The sequence below is a fragment of the Cupressus sempervirens genome, chromosome 9 (genome assembly GCF_028749045.1).
Source record: "Cupressus sempervirens isolate cs-2001-9-10 chromosome 9, ASM2874904v1, whole genome shotgun sequence".
Classification (NCBI taxonomy): Eukaryota; Viridiplantae; Streptophyta; class Pinopsida; order Cupressales; family Cupressaceae; genus Cupressus; species Cupressus sempervirens.
This window is the reverse complement of record NC_143126.1, coordinates 438,847,365-438,869,006: the sequence shown is the minus strand read 5'-3', so window position 1 is coordinate 438,869,006 and position 21,642 is coordinate 438,847,365. Positions and strand designations below refer to the sequence as shown.

General features: G+C 34.8%; 1 protein-coding gene across 2 annotated transcripts in view; it reads left to right on the top strand.

The window, feature by feature from the left end:
- Positions 1 to 21,642, top strand: part of LOC149539185 (hydrolase family protein / HAD-superfamily protein) — a 193,216-nt gene that overhangs the window by 151,896 nt on the left and 19,678 nt on the right. For both annotated transcript variants that reach the window (XM_089800509.1, XM_089800510.1), the window contains one exon: positions 8,459 to 8,554. In XM_089800509.1, the coding sequence (XP_089656635.1) occupies positions 8,459 to 8,554 (96 nt within the window). The remainder of the gene's footprint in view (positions 1 to 8,458; positions 8,555 to 21,642) is intronic.

Genomic DNA, 21,642 nt, shown 5'->3' with positions numbered 1-21,642 from the left:
ATATAGTAATAACATTTCCTCACCATTTTGGTATTCTAGTACTGGTAATGAATGTCATGTTAGTACAATTGAACCCATGCTATATTGTTTTGTATATTTTGCATTGATAACTTATCTACATTTTGGAGTTGTTGCCTAAGTTTGAACCTATCGGTCATTGACTAGACAAGATGGAGTGATGAGAAGACCATTCTTACCATGAGTACAAGTAACAAATAGTCCTTAAGAAGAAAAATGAGGATAGTACCACTACCATCCTTTGCTGATGCTTGCACTCGCATAACGGATATAGAGAGTGAGAACAAACCCTCCAAAGCCAAGAAACATGGAAGCATGAGTGAAAGTTGAGAGGAGAGCGAGGATGAATCTAAGACCATCCAAGCCTTGAGGAAAGGCATTATGAGGTTAATGAAGGAAATAACAAGTAAGGAAGAGAAAAGAGAGAATAGAGAATTGTGGTGCACGGATTGCGAAAAGGAAGGATGCACAAAAGGGACATGCCTGCACAAAGCATTCTTTGACATTTGTCAAGTGTTGGGCCACACAATTAAGGACTATCCCTACAATCCAAAGGCACAAAATGTGCAAGTATTCTTTACCCAAGGAGAAGAATCCACAGTGCCTTCCACCTCTCCACAAAACACAAATACAAAAGCCTCACCTGGAGGGTATAGAAACAATAGGTGGGGAAGCAATAACAACAATAATAATAACACACCCAGAAGAGCAATTGAGTATAGTTCCAAAGGAAGCCCCATGATTCAATGTAGGCGATGCAGCAAATGGGGACATTTTTCTCAAGATTGCCAGAATGGTGGAGGACAAAACGGAGGAATGTTTTGTAAATGGTGCAAACCGGGTAATCATGAGGATGCCAAGTGCCCTAGACAAAAAGGGGTGAACATGTTGGACATTGCAGAACCAGGTTGCAAAGTATTGGCCATCACGAGAATGTAGGCCAAGAAACTTACATATCCGGATGTAGCTATGGAGAAAGAAAGATTTGAAGAAGCTAGACAGGACATTCGAGGTAACATGGTAGAGGAAGGGAAAACAAGTACAGCCAAACTTCCACCCACCTGGCCTATACCAAACATCATGAAACAAGTACTGGAGACCATTGTTCCCATGAAAATTGCGGATCTATTAGAAACACTACCTCAGCTGCGGGTAGCAATGAAACAAGGAGCAAGTATCAAAGGAATACCCTCCAAGGAGAAGAAAGAGGAAGCACAAGTGGGAAAAGAGACTAACACCCTGTTCACCATAGGAATGGGGAGGACACCTGCAGTGGTAGCAATGGAGATAATGGGATGCTAACTATCAAATACTATTCTCAATGGAGGTTTGAGTGTGAATGCCCTACCCAAGAAGATTTGGAAGGCACTAGGGAAACCTACACTCTGGCAACCCACGTTCCAACCGATGGGTGCAGACTAGCATGGACTCAAGTCGATAGGAATTCCGATGGGACAAAAGGTAGTAATTGGAATAGAACAGTTCTTCTTGGACTTTGTGGTGATTACTTTGGAGAAGAAAGGGTATGATGCATTGTTGGGGAGAGGAGGATTGGTCACAACAAAGGCAATCCATAATTGGAAGAAAACCCCTTCCATGGAAGTAGACAGTCTAAAGTACACAATTGATTTAAGGAGCCAGTCGGTAAGCCAAGAACTTGCATCCGGCTCTGAGGTCGAGGGAGAAGATGAGGAAGGAGTGGAACTAGATGAAGGAATTCTTCGGCTTGGGGAGTGCTCTGAAGATGAGATAAGCTCTTTCAATAGACTATTTCATTGGCAGATGGGATACTATGGAGTATTCTAGCTAGAGTGTAATATGTTGTAGATCCAAGAATCCGAATCAAAAGAAAGGTATCCAAAAGGTTATAAGTTGTATAGGGAGGGTGTGACCATCCTCAATAATAAACGAACCATGACATATTGGGTTCACATGGACACTTTCGGAACATGGTTTGGTGGGGGAGAAGCAAGGAAAAAGAAACCAAGACAGGCAATGGTACAAGTAGCAACTATTCAGAGCTCAAGTTAGGAAGAGATTAGAGAGGAGAATTCAGAGGAGTATGAGTCTAGTATAGACACATCTTTAGATTCCCAGGATGAAGAAATTCATCTCAGCCACCTGAACATCATGCTTGGAGATATAACTTTTCTACCAATAGGGACCAAGAGGGGTACCTGAGTATGCCCAGATTTACCAAATTGAGATTAGGGGTGCTAAAGTTAAGAGTACGGAGGAGGTTTGTGCAGGTAAGTAGCAGGAGGAGGGTTGTACCCAATCTAGTCGTACCAAAGGGGATGACACCCCTACATAAGTCGTAGCACTAGTATAGAGGAAGGTGTCTGTACTATGACTAGTACGCGGGAAGATACAACTATCCGTACCATGGAAGGCAATTGTACAAAGGACCATAGTATAGAGGGGGAAGGCAGTAGACAATAAATTACTCTATGGGGGGCAACAAGACTTTCATTACCAAGAGCAACAAACTTAGTTCCTACAGATCAGTGAACTTGTACTAAGGTGATAGATCTCAGGTGTTAGAAAAAGTGTGGACATAAGGTAAGATTGCAAACACCACAAGGAATAGAAGTGGCCCACCCTATTGCCTTGGTGGTATAGCCTGCAGGAAAATTGGATGCACAAAATGAGAAGCACAGGGAAGAACTCAGAATTGAAGATGAAGACACACCAGTTCAAGATACACCGGTTGAGGACACAATACTAGAGGAGGCAGATAAATTTCTTGAAGAAGTTGGGATGGTACCTCCACCCTCATTGGTCCCCTTGGAGGTAGATGGGGAAGACATAACAGAAATACAAAATGAGAAAGTGGGACCTTTTGAGACAATCTCATTGGAGGACAAAGCAAAAAGATTTCTTAGAGTTATAGGTTATGGAACAGACTACCAAGAACATTATAAAGTAGGCTAAAGGTCAAAACCTCGAGGCCATAGTCAGAGGAGTGAAATCCTTGGCACATTCATGAAGAGGAAATGTCATATAGATTGGAGTCTACTTCAGAAGAGTGGGTACAAACATGAAGAAACAGTTAAGATTTGGATAACCTGCTACACCATACCTCTAGCAAAGGAACAACCACCCCTCATGCACACACTTGCAGAGATTGAGGGAGCATTTAGAAGGACATACTTGGAACTTCAGTAGGAAAAGGAATTGATAAGACAAGTGGAAGATAGCAAAAGATGCTCTAGAAGAAAAGTGGAAGGTAGAAAAAGATGCTCTGGAAGAAAAATGGAAGATAGAGAAAGCTGCCCTGGAAGAGAAATTAGCAACAGTAGAGGCGAAGAAGATGGATGTATTACATGTACTGCAGGGAGTTTGTGCCAAGTAGAAGGCTGTTGAATGAGATCTCCTACGTCTCCATGAATAAGCCTCGAGTCCAGGGATGTCCTCATAACCTACCTCTTGAAGTCTTATTTTCTTTGAGTTTGGTAGTCATCTTCTTGACTTCTTTTCTAGGGGGGGATAAATGTATTACATATTAAATTAATGTTGTAGTTACAGCTAGTTAAGCTTTGTTGGGAAAAGGTAGTTAGGAAGCAAGGGGGTGCATCCATTGGTTTTCCTAACCAACCATCCATTATACAAGAACTTTGCAACCATCCATTATATAAGAACTTTGCAATACAGATGATGTACTCATGTTTTTGGTAATCAATAAAGTAATAATATTTCCTCGCCATTTTGGTATTCTTGTACTGGTAATGAATGTCATGTTGGTACAATTGAATCCATGCTATATTGTTCTATATATTGTGCATTGATAACCATTCTACAACCCTATTAAGGGTTTTGACTCCGTTTGGTAGGACTTACTATTTATAGTTTGTTAATGGATGGCACTGATGTGCTCAGATGACTTAGAGGAGTTGAATGATACCCTCAATTTTTATTTTTGGCTTCTGGCTTGGGCTCCAAGCTCCAAGAATCTTGCAGGGAGTGTCCATTTTTAGTAAGTCACCCTGTTAGACTCATTCATTGTCTTTTTTCTCCAGGATCACTTGTGTTGTCATATTTTTTGATTCTGATGCTTCTCAACTCATTTTTGCAAGATGGGTGAGTCATGACTAATATTTAATTAAATACGTTGTGGTTACTATTTTTGTTGGTATTTTATATTGGCCACCTTAGTGTCATAGCTCGTTGGAACTAGGTTGAAGAGTTTTAAATCTTGGGCATGAGGAACAACGACGTTGTGTATCAGAATATCATAATATGGTTGAAAAGGTAGTTTTGCAACCAAAGGTAATTAATAAATTGTATTATTCAAATATATGCCTAAGTATAAAGCAAAGGGCTTTTAAGTGAACGGTGTCTTGAAGAAGTCATATTTATTTATTATAAAAGCAATGGAATTCATTCTATTGCTTATGTTATTTGATAACTTTGTGTTTGGAGAAGAGATTGAAACAAGAGTTTCAACATTGTTAGAGAATTGTGAATTCTTCACCATTCTAGCACTTTGAATCTGTGAAACACTAGGTGAATTATGTTTTATCTTCTGAATATTTGATCTGCATTCTTTCTGAGAATTGAATTGTGATGTGGTCTATCATTCAATCATATCTACTAATGCATTGGAGGTTGAAGGGTTTTTATTCACTGTGGGTATTTCTTTGCAAACATTCCACGAGTTTATTGCCATTTTGAAGAGCTTTACAGAAGCACTGATCTGCATTTCATAGTTGTGATTTCATTCCTTGGATCTGTGTTCCAAGTTTATGTGTTGTGTTTGGTTTGCTGACAGCATTCACCATTTACGGGCTGCATATTTGCTACTGCTTTAGCAGCGTTTCATACATTGAGGTCTAAATTCTTCACAATGAGAAGAACATGGTCTATTCTGAGGCTGTGATTAATAGTCTGGTTGTGATGTTACAACTGGAGACTTTATTACAACTGGAGACTATATTAATTATTGCAGCTCATTTCCAGCTTCAATTTGAATCTCCTATATGATCCAGGTTCTTTATATAATTAATTTGTTGCTAGAAGTATGAGCCTTGTCAATATATGTTGTTGATCAATTGCAAAGTGAAGATAGTGTGCAAGTTAGATTGCATGCCAAATGTTTGTAAAAATGCCGTTAGTTGTAGATGAATATTTGTTTTTCCTAGGATCATGTCAAGTGTTTGACAATATGTCAATTCATTGTTAAAGCTGATTTCAGTCACTCATATGTATGAGAAATGTTAAAAACAAGATAGCATATTATCTCTATTACATTGCCAATCAATTTTGCATCATGACAAGTATTCAAAAAACCATTTGCAGCATACAAACTCAAAACAAAACAAATTGAAACAGAGAACAGCACTTAAAGACTTTGCAGGGCAACTGTTTGACGGAATGACAAACATCTAGATTTGAGTTTCCAGAGTTAGAACCAGCAGGGGTTCTTATAATGCATGACCAAGCTCGGAGGTATGTTTTAGAGAGTTTTTACTACATAACCACCTTATAGTTGTACTAGAAGAGTCAAGCACATTTTGCGAGAAAGCTACTCAACTGTTAGAGAAGGAACGAAAGGCCTTTCCAAGTTGGCTAAGAAAAGCTGCATGCCTCAAGTCATGACTTTGGAGAGTACAGTGGCAGAACTACACGAGAAGCTGGCCTAGAAGGACTTACAGTTGAAAGAGAAATTGATGAGTTGGTGGCCACTCAAGAAAGGCTGGAAAACTCAAAAAGACTAAGAAACAAGTGATGGAGTCAACATACACGGTGAAGATATATATGCAGCTAGAAATGATGGCTACTCAGTGTCTCCAGTGCGTACAACAACAGTCAGCCACACCAACTTCTTCTATTCTAGGAATGTCCCCTTGCCTCCTAGTTTTTTTCTCGTATACTTTGTACCCATTTTGTTTCTGTCATCTAAAAGATGACACTTTTTTGGGGGAGTTAATGTACATGGAAAATCTAATTCTGATAAAGAAATAATACTTTGTTAAGTCTTGTTAATATTGACAGTGTAATTAGTTGAGGTTGTGTCGGTTGTAGATGGTTGGCAGTCTTAACAAACCATCTGACCTTATTTATGATTTATGTTTGTTTCCGGAACTAGTTCAATTTTTGATTGTTAAAACATTACATTTGATAATAGAGCTCCATATTTCTGCCATATTGATGTATTATCTTTGAATTACTTTGTTGGATGTGCTCATCATTATATTCTTGCTAAGTTGCATGGGTAACCCACCCCACCCCGCCCCCCCCCCCCCCCCCCTCCCCCCCCCCCCCCAAAAGAAAAAGTTCGAATTGGTTCGCAGTTCTGGTCCGGTTTGGACTTGGTTCGACCAGGGTACTGTTTTTGCCCTGCAGGTTCAATCAGGTTCGAACTGGGTTTGAACTCGTGTGAACCAGCACCAAAAAGTTCGAACCCGCAGCAAACCGGGCCCCGTGGACAGTTGGAAAGTGCTTTTTTGGGCAAAAATTAAATGTTTTTTGGTGCCCACAACCCTAAAAGTTGTTATGAATTGCTTTGGGTGGCCTCTCATTGTCATTTTATGTTTCCAAACAGGTTATTTTGGCAAATGTTTTTAGTCTTTGATGTTGAAGTTAATTGAACTATATGATAGTCTGATCACTATGATTACAAGTTTAACTGTTTATGATGTTTTTGTTGTTTAAATGTGTCTATGCTACTATGCTACATTCTAATTTAACTCATGCTTCATAAATATGCGCGTGTGTGTGTGTGTGTGTGTGTGTGTATATAGTTATTTATTTATTTATAATTTTTACAAGTTTTTCTACTAACGAACCCAAACGAACCCAAGCCCCTTTCGAAAATTTTGACAAACTTGCGAACCGGTTTTCAAACTTCGGACTTGGAACTAAACCTGAACCGGCAACTTAGTATTCTTGTTTATTCTGTAAATTTAAAGCACTCACTGTAAGGAGTAAATAGTTATTATAAAGAGAAGCGATTAGCATTGAAAACACAGGATATGTCTCTTTAAATAACATCTCTTTTTCAGAGATATTTCTCTTCACAAAGATATGAAGATATAATTAAAGTTGATAAAATGTGGAGAAGAAACTAAACAATGAAAATGAATTAACTTCAGATTGTAAGAGCAGATCTAGAAGAAGAGAAGGGATAGAACTATGGAGCATAAATTAGATAAATTTTTAAGGGATTTATGTGAAATTGCAAGAAGATGATATGAGCAGATTTTCAAATAAAGACATCAACATACCTTATGATCAGATTTGAAGGAAAGCTTTGCCATATATGTGATCAGTCTGTGGAAACAGGTTTTGCATGATGTGGATCAGATTTGTGATAGAAAGTCTAGTTTGAAATCAGAATCATAAAAAGAAATTGTTGGTAATCAGATTTGTTGAGGATATTGTTTGAAATCAGAGTTGTGATGCAAAGGTTATTTGAGCAAATTTATGAGATATGCTTGAGTAGTTTATGATCAGATTTGAAGGATGCTTAGAGGCAGAAATAAAGAGAGATCTATGCTGATATAGATTAAGATCTTGCAGAGATATGGAGGAAGATTAAACAGTTCTAGAGGAGATTAAGGGAAGATTTGAAGAGATACTATAATTAATGGCAGATCTAGAGAGTAGTTTAGTAGATTTAAAATAGATTAGGTATAATTAGATTTTGTGAAGGCATAAAAAGAGTTTGTCATTCATTAATGAAGGCATAGTCTGGGAAGAAGAATACTTATCTATTTAAAAGATAGCACTTCCCAACAGAGGTTGGTGCTTCGTATTGGAGAGGTTTGTGCTTCTTAGAAAATGAGGTCGGTGCCTCATACCAAAGAGGTTGGTATCTCTTACTAAGATGGTGCTCAATTGTGGAGGTTGGTGTGTAAGAAGTGAGGGAATTTGTTTTTTCTGTAGGTTGGCATCTACAAAAAATGTAAGAGACTTCTGTGTATAGAGCAATGTTTTGCTATGGTTTTCTTCTGCAAGGGATTCCACGCAATTGTTTCATTTTATGTTGTTAATGCGCAATTTTATATGCTGCAGTATTAAGTTTGAAAAAGTAAAGACTGTTATGTTGATTCACCCCACCACCCCCATCCGCCCTTAGTATAGCTGTGTGCTCATCAAAACAAATATTATACGGTAAAAAAACTTTTTTAATGAGAGTCCATGTGTCAATGATTTAGTGGAAAGTCGGCCTTCTGTGCAAACAATATAGCTTTTGTTATATGAATTGTTGCTGTGTTGAAAAGAACAGTTGAAATTAATTATTTTTAGTATATAGATTGGCTTGTGCTTTTACTAAGCTGTATGGAAAAACATAGTAGTGGGAGTTATTTTTTAGTTTATGCTGTAATTCTCTTTGCATGCATATGTTAAAACCTTGCCGATGTCTGGAAACACCAATCTTCAAGGAATTTTCTGGGAATACAATACTCAATGAGTTTATCCAATATGTATTTTGTAGGTGCTATGCGATGTATTAAGGTCTGGTGGTCTTCCTGGAAAGAGTGGTGATCATCAACCACCTTTATTTTTTGCAGCAGATGACCTCGAATATCAGGTATGTCAAATTTATAAAACAAATCCAATTCGTTCGAATTTTAAATAGGTTATGTTTATGCTCACTGCAAGGAGAAGCTTGAGGGGGGATGCAATTAGCAAGGTTAAAGGGAAGATAATATTAATTTTAAATGAAAAATGGCATTCACATGGTTTCTTTGAACATGAATTCTTGTAATATAACTATATTTTGGATAAACAAGGACATCACATAATATGAATGTATCTTTTTAAAATAGGTTATTATCAATAAGTTTGTGTTCACTGCAAGGAGCAGCTTGAGGGGGTAAACAATTAGCAAGGTTAAAGGGAAGATAATATTAATTTTAAATGAAAAATAGCATTCACATGGTCTCTTTGAACGTGAAGCCTTGTAATACAATTGTATTTTGGATAAGCAAGGACAATACATAATATGGATGTAAGTGTTGTCTTTTCTCATTTCCAATGTTTTGCTCAGAATAAAAGACTGCAGATAGAAATCTTTAATTGAATATAATGCAAAATGAGAAAATTTAAGTTCAGTAGCATTGTAAGTCCACACAGAACAATTATAATCTGTGAGCTCTGCTATGGATACACCTTTTGAATAAAATGTAGATAGTTGACTTTCGCTTTTGAATTCTTGGTATGTGACTGTCTTTGCGTACTTCCTTAAAGTTCCTTTGAGTCAAGTGTAGCCAGAGTGATATACCAAGATCTTCAAGCAATCAATCTAACTCTATTGCTCATTGAAGATTCATCACATTATGTGTCTGCATGCTCCTCTATGCTTGGCTGAATTACATAAATATGCTAACGCCATTTATAGTGGTGGCATTTACATAACCAGTCCGCCTTTAGAGGAGCAACCTCCTTGTGCTTATTAAAAAATTGTGCATCAGAAGGCATTTATTCAAGTGTTGCAGATATAGCTCTTTGAAATGACCCAGTCCACTTTCCCACTACAACACTATACCCATACTGATTGATGTTACTGGCATGGTCTGATGTTCAGTATTTCTGAGCTATCTTTGAGCTTTGCAGATAGATCGTTTGAAAAGATTGAGTTGTTGTTTTTGTTTCTATGCATTGAAATTTTCAAAGTTTACTTACAGAAAATCTTGCAGAATGATTGAGAAGATCACAAACGTATTTAGCAAACAAAGAACATTCCTTAAGCACCATAGTAATAACAATCAAACATTATTCAGTTCAATGCGAAATACATCATGTGGACCAGTCAACTTCAACCAGGAAAGACGAACCTGAACAGTTTTCGATGCTTGAATTTGATAGTAGAAGTTAAGTTTCCTACCACAGACAGTACAGCTCCATTTTATACAGTTCTTCGTCCTTGATCAAATCTATTGCAGTACTCTTATCTCAGTTCACAGGCCCAGACCGGCTCTGTCCCGTCAGAGCATATGTAGAAGTCTGTAAATGATGACAAGCATCCCAGCCCGACTGGTCTACACCTGTATATTGTGTGTGACCTGTCGCTCCCAGTTCAAATTTTCTTGCATGGATTTCGTTGGAATGTCCTCAAGACTGCTGACTGACTTCCTGTTTTGGCTTGGCTTATCTCCACCCATCAATGGGAATGCATGTAGCCACACCCCTTTGTGGCTCGACTATATCCCGTGTAAGACAACTGAGAGGAGAGGGGTGATTCAGTTATCCTCAGGTCCTTTATAACTTTCCAATCACTTGACACTTTATACTTTCAATACACAAGCTCAGTAACAGATCTAAACTTCACAATATTATTTAACTTAATCATTACTAGTAAACTGTTAGCTTTGTTAATTTCAACTACTGAGTATCAAACCACTTAACTATGTATATACCGAGTTGCAACATGAAATAGTAAACATGAACTAACGTGCAACAAATTCATCTAGACATTTTCACACAATGTTTTTTAACATGGAAACCCTGTCAAAGGAAAAACAACTTGTGAACTGACAACTCAAAAATTCACCCTTCTGAAGTGAGCTTTGTTAGTAGCCAATGTTGTTAAAGGTTATATGTGCATGGTTAGATGTGACTCTGTTAGGGGTTTTACACCAAAGATCATCTAGACCTTATCACTCCTCAATATGAGTGGCCTTCTCTAAAGGACTTACAAACATTGAAAGGAATGTTACTTTAAAAAAGGTTTATAAATAAGACTGTTTAAGTCCATTCGGTTAAGAGATTTTCTGCTACAATTGTTAGAGTAATAGTGAAATGATCTGATAATATATGCAACTACCTTTGTTGTTTCAGATCTTCATCTCGCCCATCTTTCCTTTTCAGTTCTTCCTCTTTCTTTCCTTTGGTTGATCTACTCACATACACATCAACTTTGCACTTCACTTGCTTGATCTAGCAATATAGTTATGCTAGGTTTCACCTTGGCTATCAACTTCAACAATAACTTGATCAGCATCAATGAACAACTTGTTCATCCCTTAATTAGACAGTTTATTGCCACTTCACCAGATTCTCCAATGCTTTGCCGCTTAATCACAATCGTTCGATCTTCATCCAGCTTAGATTCATTGTATCTAGAGTCTAGACACTTGGGTATCATGCTTTCTCCTTGAACTTTGTGCATCATTTCAAATCATTAAATTTCTTCCATCAGATCTTCTTTGAATTTCGCCAATCGTTGATCTTGTAACTAGCTCCATCCTTATCGTAGAGACTTCTTGATTAATCCATAATTTTATCGAATGTCAATCTCAAACTGATTCTTCTAGAAACGGTTCATCTTTCTTTTTCTTAGTTAACACTATACTCACTTGGTTAATATTATGGTCGGTTACCACTATTTCAACTCGGTTAATACTGTTTATTCTTCACTTAACTTGTGCTCAGTGACTACTGTGAATGCTCGGTGGTTATTAATCCTTCATTTACTAACCTCACTGACTAGCTCGGTGCAACTTACTGTTTCTTTGTCTGCTCACTTCATGATTTCTTAACTTTCTTATACATGATCTCAACACCTAATCATCTCATATACAACAATCAAATCAATATTATATTGTCAAAGTCTACTTGATCAAGTGCCTATTGAAATTCCATATACTTATCTATACATTCTTCAAATCCTCTACATCAATCAAATTCTCTTCATTTATCAATGATATGACACTCTACTAAATTAGCATAATGTTTTACCATTTCAGGCTTGACATCAATGACAACATAACAACTGATATGACTCTTTCACATACATTATTTGTCATATCCTCATTTTAAGATAGAATTTTAATAATAATTACTTAATACAATGTTATTAAATAAATAATGATAGTAAAGTTATATTAAAACTAATACTAAAATATAAAACTAGGAAATAATAATTATTTAATCTATATTATAAATGAAATAATATTAAGTATGATATTTTAAATAATTAAAAAATAATAAAATTGCAATTAATACATAAAGAAATAAAATTAAATACAAGAGACAATGTTGTAGAAAGTAAGTTAACTTTCTAAATAGAATTAAATAAAAAATAATAATAAACCAAATAAGTAAATAAATAATATGACATAGAATAATATAAATTAACTAAATCTAATGAAAATTCAAGAGATGTTTAACAAATAGACATGACTCCTTAAAATTAAGATATAAAAGGGAGGAGAGTTTATTTTAGAGAGAGGAGAAAGAAGAGGAGAAGATAGGAGTTCAAAAAGGAAAAAATGGAAGATGAAAGTAATATGAAGAAAATAAGGAAGTGACTTTTTGAAATGGTATCAATGATATTGAAAGGATGTGAACCTTTGAAAGGGTCATAATTTTGAATAGTTGACTCTTCAAAAATATTGTGATTATAAAGTTATTCGGACTTTTCCAAAAGATTTTATTTATGAAGTGTTCCAACAGTTTGAAAGGATTATAACTATGAAGTGTTGTGACTTTTCTTGAAGGATTTGTATTATGAAAGGTTGTGACTCTTGGAAAAGAAGAAACAAAAAAATATATTTTGTCCTTTCCTTATAATTAGAAAAGGAAGAATTTTAGAAAGTAGATATAGAGTTGAGAATTCTAGAATGAATAATTCATTGAAGGGCCAACTAAGGATAGAGCCACATGGACCAAGAAAAGAAGAAGGTAAGAAAGGTATGTTTATGGATTATATTTGTTTAATTATATTTATGAATTTATTTATATTAATGAATCATACTTGTGGATAATATTGTGTTAACCTATGGGGTTAGCACTATGGATATTAATGAGATTCGAAGATGAAGCATGTGAGATATTAAGATCTCCATTATCTGCCATGGCCGAGAATCAATGTGGACTTGAAGCATGGAGCATGTGAGATATTAAGATCTCCATTGTTGGCCATAGCCAAGAATTAATGTACTAGAATATTTTGATGTTGTCAACATATACATATTTGATTGGCCTTGGATAGAGGATGCCCATCCAAGAAGAATCTTAATAGGTGCGCTCCGAAGAAGACAAGGTAGCTATGAGCTAGGAAGCTCGATCTGGAGATGTACTTAAGATTGGAGTTAAATTAGAGGGTAGAATAATATAGTTAGTTTTGTTATTGTTGTGATTCTAACCATTATTTTGCAGATATTACTTGTTTTGAATTAATCCTAATAGTGGGGACATTACAGTGGTATCAGAGTATGATCTTGCCATCCTTTAGGGTTGAAGGGGATCTAGAAAAATAATCTATATGAAAGACTAATGTAGAAAGTTAATGACTATTAGAAAGGATTCAAACATATCCATGATAGCAACCTAAGAATTTGTACTACAAGAAATATATATTTCAACTCAACAGAAGAAATTATCTAATTGCTTGATGACAAACAGTTTGAGGAAGGGCGGACTATCATATCCCCATTTTAAGATAAAATTTTAATAATAATTAGATAATACAATGTTATTAAATAAATAATGATAATAAAGTTATATTAAATCTAATACTAAAATATAAAACTATGAAATAATAATTATTTAATCTATATTATAGTATGATATTTTAAATAATAATAAAATAATAAAATGAGTAAATAAAGAATTAAAATTAAATACAAGAGACAATATTGTAGAAAGTATGTTAACTTTCTAAATAGAATTTAATAATAAATAATAATAAACACAAATAAGTAAGTAAATAAATAATATAACATAGAATAATATAAATTAACTAAATCTAATGAAAAGTCAAGAGATGTTTAACAAATAGACGAATCCTTAAAATTAAGATATAAAAGGGAGGAGAGTTTATTTTAGAGAGGGGAAAAAGAAGAGGAGAAGGTAGGACTTCAAAAAGAAAAAATGGAAGAGGAAAGTAGTATGAAAGAAAATAAGGAAGTGACTTTGTGAAATGGTATCATAGAGTTAAGATAATTCTAGAAGGAATAATTCATTGAAGGGCCAACTAAGGATGGAGCCACATAGACCAAGAAAAGAAGGTATGAGAGGTATGTTTATGGATTATATTTGTTTAATAATATTTATGAATTTATTTATATTAATGAATCATACTTGTGGATAATACTGTGTTAACCTATGGGGTTACCACCATGGATATTAATGAGACTCAAAGCAAGGAGCATGTGAGATATTAAGATTTTCATTGTCCGCCATGGTCGAGAATCAATGTGCTAGAATATTCTGATGTTGTCAACATATGCATATGTAATTGGCCTTGGATAGAGGATGCTCGACCAAGACAAATCTTAACAGGTGCACTCTCGGGAAGACGACAAGGTAGCTATGAGCTAGGAAGCCCAATTTGGAGACGTACTTAAGATTGGGGTTAAATTAGAGGGTATAATAATATAGTTAGTTTTTTTATTGTTGTGATTCTAAATAGAGAGTTATAAATTTGAAATATTAAAGAGCTCCTTTGGAAAGTTAATAAAAATTAATTTTATATATCTATATATTATTTATCAAATGATGTCATAATGCTATTATTATGCCCAAGGTCGTATCTATTACAATACGTATATTTGTATACGTGCATAATTTGGAGGACTATGATTTATTCTAACCTCACATCATCTCGACATATATATGCACGCATATATTTATACATATGTTAATAGAGACGAGCTAGCGAATTAATATCATGGTGGCATTATATATATAGTAGAAGAAGAAGAAGAATGAAGATGCCAACATAGAACAACAAAGGTAATGGTTTTGAACATGAATTACGATAATGATAGCTATACATTTTTCTATATGTTTGACTAAGTAGCTCATGGTATTGCCCAACGTACACTCTTGCTTGCCTAGTCTTTTACTCTTAGCCATGCTGATTCAAGATTCATACCTATTTGCCCAGTGATGGTGGTGCCCCTGTGCCCAATTCTTTTCTGAAAATGCTCCTACCCCTTTGACGTGCTCCCTACAAGGAAATTCTCCACAATTAATCATATAACCATAACAAGTTATCAATTATAGACAATCATAAAGGCTAACTGCCTTTTCAATTTTCATGAATTCATGATAACTAACCAACTTTCCAAAATAGCTTAAAATATCATCATAATGGTTAACTAGCATGCCAATTCATATGAGATTATAATGATTAACCATCTTACCATTTCACATGATTGTAACTAATTTTACGCGACTTCACATGATACCTCAGTAGTTATATGAACATCTCAAATGGAGCCAAAAATTGGGATGTAACATACCCTACCCCTTGTGATTCATCATCCTTGATGAATTTCGAAATTTTAACAAACACTATAAAGGAGCATAGGAAATTGAGATGTAACATCTGCAGTCTCTGCACACATCGATGTTTACACTATTTGCTAGTTCCTTATTAAGAAAACAAGGTCCTTGTATGTTTAGTTTGAAATGGGTTCTAATTAGAATCAAGTGTGTTGCACTTCAAAAAATAACGCTTATTGATCACATGTTGATTTCTCAAAATGATAATAGTGCCCCTTGATTTCATCACATCTCAAACAAATAATCTGAAAATTTTGGATGTAGAATCATTCTTTAATAAACACCAAACATCTTAATAAATAACCCAACAATGTAAGATGTAGATTCATTTCAGGAACCCAAACTTGTCACACAGACAACCGGTCAAGATTAACTGATTTCGAATCTATTGGGAGAATTTTTGTTATTGGCTAGGTCATAGAAAGGCTTAATGACATCTATCACTAATGCCTTACACAAAACATTCAGATAGTTTTATTTACAATCAACTTAATGAAAATATTGTTTGAATGAATTATCAATTTATCAACTGTTGCGTTCACTTCCATTATATTGTTGCTGCTATTGTTTTGATAATGTAATTCTAAATATTGAAACACGTTTGCTTGGAAATTTGAGGAGAAGGTTCATTAGAAAACAAAAAAATTCAGGGAGCATATGTAATATAACTACAAAATGGCTATAGAGTCGATTCAATGTATTTTCATATTAAGGATTACAAGGCTTAAAATGGTACCTTTCGTATTTGATTAGGTCTAGTTGAATATAATATCCATTGGCTGTGTAGTGTTAGTGCCATCACTTCAATTCCTTAAAAACATTGAATTATATCTATTTGTTTAAAAACATTGATATAAATTAAATTCCGTATTAACTTCAATGAATAAAATATAAATATAAAAACTAACTTCTTTACAATTTTTGAAATAATTAACCAAAAATAATAATATAATAAAATAAATAAAATATTTTAAAAAATAAAAAAAATATAAACTTAACCTTATTCCACTTCCAATTTTGTACAACCAAACAAAGGATTAAAATATTCCCAATCAAATTCCAGGTGAACCAAATGAGATTGGGATTACCATTTTCCATTCTCATTCCCTGTTCCCATTTCTATTCCCATTTAGTATTCTAATTTTCAATTCCTATGCCTACAACCAAATGGGCCCTTAGAGTATTTAATGAATATCATATGTTGATATAACTGTAGGCCATTACTTAGAGTATTTGGTGAATATTATATGTTAATATTTTGGAGGCTAATACTCGTGTGATTTCAAAATTGTGAATATCATGTTTTGGTATTCCGCAAACCATTATTTAGAGTATTTGGTGAATATTATATGTTAATTTTCTGAAGGCCAATACTCATGATATCAAAATGGTAGATATCTTTTGATCAAAGATATCCTTAAAATTTACCATTCATAATATTACCAATGGTGTAACATCTGTTTTGTGTTTATCCTCCCTAGCTAAGAGGGAGTGGTAATGTTTGGTAGCTTCTGTTGGATGAACTCATGAGACTAAATTGAAGTTATATGTATATGTGATATATCTATGTCATATATATACATGTGTGTGTGTAATTGAATAATAAACTATTATTGCACTATAAAGAGAGAACGCTGCACTTGGAACAAACATACCAAGAAGGCAGTCCAACTACATCTGCAAGCGATCCATCAAAAATAATAGAAAGCTCCACCACTAGTATTCTTTTTGTCATCAACATTTCCTGCCCAATGATCATCAATGTAGACTCTTAACTCAAAATCTCCTTCTTTCTTGTACTATAATCCATAATCTTTAGTAGCTTTCAAATATCTAAAGATACTTTTCATTGCAATCATATGTGTCTCCTTAGGATTGGCTGAGAATCTTGCAACTATTCCAATTGCATGTGCACTATCAAGTTTGTTGTGAACTGCATATTGCATCTTTTCAATCATAGATCTATACAGTGTCTCATTCACTTATACCAAATTGTCTTCCTTAGATAGTTTACATCTAGTGACCATAGGTGTACCTATTGGTCTCGAATCATCTATGCCAAAAGTTTTCAATGTCTCCTTTATGCATTTGGACTGAGTAATATATATTCCTCCTTTAGTTTGATGAACTTCAAACCAAAAAGAATTTTATCTCACCACATTGACATCTCAAACTCTTTTCTCATTTCATCAACAAATGACTGACACATCAATTTATTTCCTCCAAATATAATGCCATCAACAAATATTTCAGCTATTAAGACCTTATCGTGAACCTCACTTTTCAAGTATAAATTGTTGTTGTCACTAGTTCTAACAAAACCAATTCTCATCAAATAGGAATGCAATCTTTCATAGCATGCTCGGGGTGCTTGCTTCAGTCTATACAAGGCTGTGTAGTTTACATACCACGTTCCTCTGATCTAGGTGAATAAATCCTTCATATTGTTCAATTTTGACTTCCTCCTCCAGAATTCCATTAAAAAATGCAAACTTGACATCCATTTGGTAGACCTTGAATCTTTTGTATGCAACATATGCAAGTAGTATTCTTACTCCTTTTAGTCTTGCAACAGGTGCGAATGTTTTACCATAATCAATTCCTTCTTCCTATCCACATCCTTTACATGCTAGTCTAGTGTTGTTCCTTACAACTCTCCATTCTCATTCAATTTATTCTTGAAAATCCATTTTGTACCAATCACATTTTTGTCCTTGGATCTCGGTACCAATGTCCATGTGTTATTTTTTTCAATTTGTTCTATCTCCTCATTCATAGCATTGGTCCAATCTTCATTCTCCAAAGCATCTTGCACTGTTCTAGGCCCAAAATCAGAAATCAAACATGTATTATCTTTCAACATACTTCTTGTCATGACTTCAACACTCTTATCTCCAATTATATGATTCTGTGAAAGATGTCTTCTGACATACTTTGTCAAAATAGGCTCAGTTCTTGGTTCTCCATGACTTTCATCACTCGGTTGGGGCACAACATTCTGCTTGGTATGCTCTTACTGTGGCTCAGGTACTTCAGGTTGTTGCTTGGTGGTTTTGTATTGTAGTTCGGTGAACCTTGGTTGTGACTCAATTTTCTACTCGGGTGAAGTGTTAGGTACTCCTTGTACATAGACAAATCTATGATAATCGTTGGGTTCTTTCTCGCTTTCCTCATTGTTCTTATCTGCAAACTCATCAATTCTCACATTTCTAGTTTCAACCATAGTGTCAGTCACTTTATTCAAACACTTATATGCTTTACTCCTAGTAGAGTATCATAGGAATATTCCTTCATCTCCTTTTGAATCAAACTTTCCATTTCTAGAATCCTTATGAATAGAACATCTACTTCCAAAGATTTTGAAATAACTTACATTTAGTGTGTGTCCATACCAGAGTTGATAAAGTGTCTTGTTTGTACCTTTCTTAATTGTAGTGAGTTAAGAGTGTAGACAACGATACTAATAGCCTCTCTCCAAAACATATGTACAACTCCTTTCTCAATTAGTAGTGTTCTAGCACAATCAACAATGGATTTGTTTCTCCTTTTTGCAATGTCATTCTGTTGTGGTGTCCTTGGTACAGATACTTGCCTTTTAATTCCATTCTCAATAAAAAATTCAGCAAATTCATTAGACTTAAACTCTCTTCTATTAGATTTTAAACATTTCAATTGCTTACCAATTTCATAAACTCTTGCCTTATACCATTTGAACATTTGATATGCATCAGTTTTAACTTCTAGAAACATTACAATCATCATTCTTGAATAATCATCAACAAATAGAATGAAGTATCTATGGCCACAATAACTTTTAACTTTCATAGGTCCTCAAAGGTCACTATGAACCAAATCCAACATATCATTAGAAGAATGTGATTTTCTTGAGAAACTTGACTTAGTCATCTTACCAAGTTGACATTCTTTACACATAGCATTATCAGGCTTATGCAAACTCGGTAAACCTCTTTCTTTCTTCTACTGACTTAAATCATGTTGTCAAAATTCACATGACCAAGCCTCTTATGCCCTAACCAAATGTCTTCAACTCTAGCAAACAAGCATGTATCTTTAGTGGAATCTAGGTAGAATAAGCTACCTCTTGTTTGATCATCAATCCCAATCAGTTCTCGATCACCATCAAATATTTTCACCTTCCTATCTTTGAATTCCAGTCGCTGACTTGTGTTATTCAGATGTGCAACACTCAACAAATTGTATTTCAGACCTTGAACCCAATAAGCATCATCACATCTAATCTTGTCATTTAACATTAGAGAACCTCTTTCTTTCAGAGGACATGGAACATCATTTCCAAGTTTAAAAAATCCACCATCATACTCCTCAAGTTTATCAAACTTATCAATATCACCAGTCATATGATGTGAACAACCACTATCAATAATCAAAGTATCATTCTTACTAACATGAGATATAAGGGCTTTTTCTTCTTCATACCTTAATTCCTTTGAATCTTCTTTCACAACAACATTCACAACTTCCTCACCTTCATTTTGATCATCAGATCTGACTTGGTGTGTTCTTCCTTAGCTAGGTAACATGATTTCTTTCCCATGTCTTTATAATCTTTGCTGCTTCGGTATTTGTTCTCCCTTTTGTCACTCTTATCATTCCTGCTCTTGTTAGGACATCTAGATGCAATATGACCAACTTCATTGCATTTGAAACAAATCAGGGGTAACCTACTTATAAACTTTCCTTTTCCTCTTGGTAGCCTTCTTGCCAACATGCTTCCAGACCATCTTTCTCTTTCTCATCTGATTAATAGTCACTTTCATCTTTGCTATGGTGAGTACTCTTCTCTTTCCTTGAACTTCCAATGGTTAGAGTTGTCTTGAAAGCATTTTCTACCTTAGGTAAAATGTTATCAAAGTTGCTTAACTCAAAAGAAGTTAATCTACTGACTAAAGCATCAAGAGTAATGTTATTACTAGGAATAGATCTCAGGTCTTGAATAGCAGAAACTCTAACAACATAAATAGGCAACAAGGTTCTTAGGATTTTACTTACAACCTCTTCATTACTTATGACTCCTCCAACAACTTTAATGACACTAACCACTTCCTGGATTTAGTTACTATATTGTACAATTTTCTCTCATTTCATCTTCATATTATTAAATTTTCCTCTTAGGCTTTTAGCTTTTGCCCTTCTAATCTCCTCCATGAACAAGTACAAGCTTATTCGACATCTCCTTTGCAGTAGCACAATCTTTGATATCATCAAATTGAACATCATTCAAAGAAGACGCAATCTCTATCATTAGGGTATTATGTTCTTGCTTTGCCTTCATGTGCTCAATTGTCATAGGATGGTGTGGAGGTGTGTACTCATTATCTAGATAATATAATGCATAGTCTCTAATTCTAGACAGATATAGCCTCATCCTTCTTTTCCATGATGCAAAGTTCTCTTTGTTCAACTTAGATACCTCTTTCTTGTGTATCTTTGAATCTTTATCTTAAGTCCCTTTAAATTTTCTCCTTCAAGCACTGAGCTTTGATATCAATTGTTAATAATTGAGAGGAGAGGGGTGAATCAGTTATGCTTAGGTCCTTTATAACTTTTCAACCGCTTGACTCTTTATACTTTCAATACACAAGCTCAGTAATAGATCTAAACTTCACAATAACATTCAACTTAATCATTACTAATAAACTATTAGCTTCATTAATTTCATCTACTGAGTATCAGAGAAATTAACTATGTATATACCGAGTTGCAACATGAAATAATATGCAACAAATTCATCCACACATTTTGACACAATGATTTTTAATGTTGAAACCTTGTTAAGGGAAAAACCACTTGGGAACTGACAACTTGAAATTTCACTCTTCTGAAGTGAGCTTTGTTAGGAGCCAACATTGTTAAAGGTTATATGCACATGGTTAGATGTGACTTTGTTAGGGGTTTAAACCAAAGATCATCTAGACCTTATCACTCCTCAATATGAGTGGCCTTCTCTAAAGGACTTATAGAAATTGAAAGGAATGTTACTTTAAAAAAGTTTTACAAATAAGACTATTAAGTCCATTCGGTTAAGAGATTTTTTGCTACAATCGTTAGAGAGTAACACTGCAATGATTTGATAAGATATGCAACTACCTTTGTTGTTTCAGATCTTCATCTCACTCATCTTTCCTCTTCAGTTCTTCCTCTTTCTTCCTTCTAGCTGATCTACTCACATACAGATCAACTTTGCACTTCACTTGCTTGATCTAGCAATACAATTCTGCTAGGTTTCGCCTTGGCTATCAACTTCAACAATAATTTGATCAGCATCAATGAACAACTCATTCATCCCTTAAATAGATAGTTTATTGCCCGTCTAAGAAGAATCTTAATGGGTGCGCTCTTGGG